This window comes from Ctenopharyngodon idella, chromosome 5, assembly GCF_019924925.1.
Source record: "Ctenopharyngodon idella isolate HZGC_01 chromosome 5, HZGC01, whole genome shotgun sequence".
Taxonomy (NCBI): Eukaryota; Metazoa; Chordata; class Actinopteri; order Cypriniformes; family Xenocyprididae; genus Ctenopharyngodon; species Ctenopharyngodon idella.
In genome coordinates, this window is record NC_067224.1 from 22,911,343 (window position 1) to 22,915,650 (window position 4,308).

At 39.4% G+C, this 4,308-nt stretch overlaps 1 protein-coding gene across 1 annotated transcript; it reads right to left on the minus strand.

The window, feature by feature from the left end:
- Nucleotides 1-257: 257 nt before the first annotated feature.
- ckma (creatine kinase, muscle a) lies at nucleotides 258-4,308 on the minus strand. Its single transcript, XM_051894812.1, has 8 exons — nucleotides 4,142-4,308; nucleotides 2,611-2,819; nucleotides 2,328-2,482; nucleotides 1,990-2,122; nucleotides 1,661-1,832; nucleotides 1,173-1,296; nucleotides 903-1,092; nucleotides 258-776 (listed from the first exon to the last, which is right to left on the minus strand). Exons 2-8 carry the CDS (start codon nucleotides 2,801-2,803, stop codon nucleotides 598-600), a joined length of 1,146 nt encoding a protein of 381 aa, XP_051750772.1. The 5' UTR covers nucleotides 2,804-2,819; nucleotides 4,142-4,308; the 3' UTR covers nucleotides 258-597.

Sequence of the window (4,308 nt, forward strand, 5' to 3'; positions counted from 1 at the left end):
TCTTTGCTTGTGTTCAATTATTGTTTGGTATTTGTGTTTTATTCAGATTTATGGGAAATTATATCCCTTTTCTATGGGTACTTTATTTGGTACCTGATTAGAAGAGACAGAATTATTTTTATCATGAATATGTTAAATTCAATTTGATTATTTTTAACTTTCATCTAAACTGAACTCTCATTAAAAAATCAGATTATAAAAAAGGTTATAAAGAAATATATATATGCTCACAAATATGATAAAATACAAAATGTGCATGTGTTTTATGGGGTAAGTTTATTTTAAATACAACTTGATTGATTCACTTTTTACAACCAAGGTTGAAATTGAGGTGAAGCCTCGACGACAGGCACTCGCACCTTCGCCGGGAATCTGATCCCAGGATGTTACCGACCGAACAGGAAACAAAGTGGAAAAAAATGATGGCAAAATTTCATTGAAAATAAAGAAGAAGGAAAAAAGGAAAGCAAGACAGATGCAAAGGCTAGACTGTCTTTTTGAGCAGCAGTTTCCTCTGCATTGATGTCAGGTCGCATGATGGACTGTAAAAAAAAAAAAAAATACAAAGACGAGGAAAAAAATCAAAGGATTCCCGCTTTACTTCTGGGCAGGGATCATGCTGTCGATAGACTCGCCCTTCTCCAGCTTCTTCTCCATCTCGACCATCAGCTTGACGCCATCAACCACACACTGCACCTGCTCAACCTCTGAAGAGCCCAGACGGTCAGCATTGGAAATGTCAAACACTCCACCAACGGAAGCGGTGTCCACACCACCTGAGAGAAATGAATGAAGATCGAACAAGTCAACAAATGGCACAGATGTTAACTACACGTCTTCATGACGTTCAATAAATATTTCTTTGCCTTTGCATTTGTGTATTATGTTCTGTGTGTGCATACCTGTGCCACGCTTCTGCAGGCGCAGTCTGGTCAGGATCTCCTCAAATTTGGGGTGTGTGCTCAGCTTGGGCAGCTTGACGTGGACACCACCACGCAGTCCTGTGCCCAGGTTGGAGGGGCATGTCAGAATGAAACCAAGATGCTCGTTCCACATGAATCCATGGTTGTGCTTCTTGAAAATTTCCTCGATCTGTCAAAGCAGAATGCACAAATGCTCACAATCTGCAGGTGACAACAGGTTTATGCGTTTCTTTATAGGTTTCTCCATACCCTCTGAAGACCAACGCAGAAGCGCCTGAACACTTCCTTCATGTTGCCACCCTGCTGCATGGAAATGACACGCAGATGATCCTCCTCGTTCACCCAGACCAGGAAGGTCTTGTTCTCATTGTGCCTGTAATTAAAGCATATCCATTTACAATACAAAACCTAATTTATATCACCCTGCTAATATAAATGGCCTTCTACCTAAATAATATATTACCTTTGTCTAGTCATTTGACTAATATCATGTCTCATTTCGAAGGTCACATTTATCGTAAGGCCTCATTTCAGTAAAGTAACCATTATAAAATCGACTGTTATTTCTTTCTTGGTTACATTTCTAATGCGAGGCAGCCTCAAAATAATAAAGAAATATGTCATTTTTATAATGGTTACTTTCCTGAAATAATAAAACCTAAACAATGTATAGGGCTGACAATGGAGAGTGCAACCTTTGAAATGAAATACAGCAGTACATATATGATTCGACTCACCAAATGCCTCTGGCATCGGGCCAGTCACGGGCCATACCAGCAGCCAGCAGCAGGGGGGAGACGGGTTTGTCAAAGAGGAAGTGGTCAGCGATCAGCTGCTCCTGCTCGGCATCAGTCATGGACTTCAGGGGGTAATACTTGCCCTTGAACTCTCCATCCAAGCTGTTCAGAGCTAGAGAAGTAAAGAGTGCCTAAACTTATACTGATTCTTTTGCACACTCTTCTTCAGATTTCATTGTTATATTCAATGCTATTCAGTACTATAATGGTATATAATAATACTGAAGTAACACCGGTATGTGCACACGTGTACTGTAATGATGGCACACCTTCAACAGACAGTCTCTCCACAGCTCTGCGCTCTCCACGGCTGTTGTGGGGGGGCAGGGCGTATCCCTTGATGCTGCGGCCGGTACGCACACGGCTGCTCAGAACGTAGTTGGGGTCCAGGTCATCACCACCCTACAAATAGAGATTTAATTCATTTCAGAACAGTCCCAATTATTGTTAAATAATAGATTCTGATTAGTTTAGCATACCCATGTGGTTTGAGATTGATTTTCATATTTATTTACTAGCTCACATTTCAAATTATTCAAGTAAATGAACAATTGAGGTTAAGGATCATCTGTATAGCCTATGTATGATATTAACTTCTGTTTTGTACCTTCAGGTTCTCAAAGTTGAGGTCGGTCTTGTGCTTGTCAGTTGCCTTGTATCCACTGTGGCGGTCGGAAATGATGGGGTCAAGGAGATCCTTGAACACTTCGTAGGACTCCTCATCACCAGCAACACAGCCGACGGTCATGATGAAGGGGTGACCTGGAGAAAAATGTCATCTCATCAGTATATAGACAGAAGAAAACATGCTGTCCTTCTTGAACAAATCCAGATTTGATTGGGGTAAGCACTGTATGTGGTAAGGATGTGAAACTGATGTGTTTGCTCACCTGGGTTGTCAACACCAGTCTGGATGACATCATCCACTGTGTACCCAGTGGGGGTCTGCTTGTCCCTAAGCTTGGCATACATTTCCTTAGTCAGCACCTTGGCCATGTGGTTGTTATGCTTGGTAAGGTCTGGATACTCATCTTCAACTGAATAGTTCAACTTGAAGTTGTTGTGGGTGTTTCCGAAAGGCATGATTGCGTTTCTAACACTGCGCATTGGACAAAGAGAAAGTGAGAAAGATTTGCATTTGATTTCTTGAATTTTCATATATTACTTCCAAACATGCATGTCTCACTTGTCCGACTTTGTCTCTGACCTCAACTTAATTTTACTAATTCTGCTTAGTCAGTTTGGATGAAAAGTTTCCTCAACCAAGCGTGTTAAACCTTGCTGCCTGATTGCTGCAAACACTACAGATTCATGTTTATATGTATAAAAAAGTAATAAAGTTTCTATTTTAGTATACCCAAATGGTTTCAAAATCTGTTTACAGCATTCAGAGCAGAACCATAACTGCCTAAACATTAGCTTCCATTGGATTGGGAAGAATGAGACACCTGTGAAAAACAGCTGCACACATTAAAACAGTCTGTCTGGTGTCCTGGCAACCTCCACTTGAGCCCTCACTTGTTATATGATATATCTGATTGTACCAGGAATGGGAGAGATGCTCTCCGGTCTAAATCTAGGCAGATCTATTTTTACTATGGTGTTCACTCCCTCCCATTACTTTCACATAATCTCGAACCTCTGCAAAAAACATTGCAATGTATTCCACATAAATAGTCACATAAGTTTTGTATGTGTTATTAAAGAATTCCTACATAGTCTGAACAGAGTTTCCTCATGTTAATCACGTCATGGTTGAGTAATAATAACATTTAGATCAAATAAAGTTCTGTGTAACACATACAAAACATAACATTGTCATTTGAATTCTTTTTAATTAATTTCTGTTCTGTGGAATACAACTATCAGAATATTCTCGCATGATTACCACGAGATTTTGTTTTAAAAATAGCCAGCAGAGGGAACCTATCCCATATGTGTCAGTAAGAGAAACAGAAGCACATCCCATTTTTTTTATGGCTGTATCCGATCCGAGCTGCTGCGTATCACAAGTTTGACATCTGCTCCCACATTTAAGCACAGGTCAATCAAACTAAGATCCCTCACCCAAATTATTTAAACATGCACAAAATTAAAAATATATTAACATTTTCATAGTAAATCCAGATGCCTTTGAAAAAGAGCATGCATCTGCTGTCATGTTGGTGTGTATCGTAACAGTAAATAGGCTACATTTTAATCAAAGAGCATCTGACTATGAAGATTTTAAAAGGATTTATAAATTTTATGCAGCCCCATATATCACTTACATTTTGCTTTTTTTATTTTATGTAGTATTCCACTAGAATAGTTCTTACATTTTTCTCTCAGTCATTTTATCTTGTTTAATTTAATTATTATTATTATTTTAAGATTCGTCTCTCCTTGCAGTGAATGATGGTTATTCAAGAATGTCTTTACCTGCACAGTAGACAAAAAAAGTGGTAACAGTCCTTGGGATCAGATCCTGTTCACCAAAGCCGAAATAGGGGTCACCCAAGCAAGAACAGTCAGATTAGGGTTTATATACCACCAAACCCTGCAAGCCATTGGCTGGCCCATTTTAGAGCTCGCTGAAGTGTGATTGG

What these genes read in the sequence shown, in the direction of transcription:
- ckma (XM_051894812.1), bottom strand. Translation starts at nt 2,803, where the DNA reads ATGCCTTTCGGAAACACCCACAACAACTTCAAGTTGAACTATTCAGTT. An exon ending in GACTGGTGTTGACAACCCAG is followed by an intron (nt 2,483 to 2,610) that starts GTGAGCAAACAC and finishes ATTTTTCTCCAG; the next exon opens with GTCACCCCTTCATCATGACC. An exon ending in TCAACTTTGAGAACCTGAAG is followed by an intron (nt 2,123 to 2,327) that starts GTACAAAACAGA and finishes CTCTATTTGTAG; the next exon opens with GGTGGTGATGACCTGGACCC.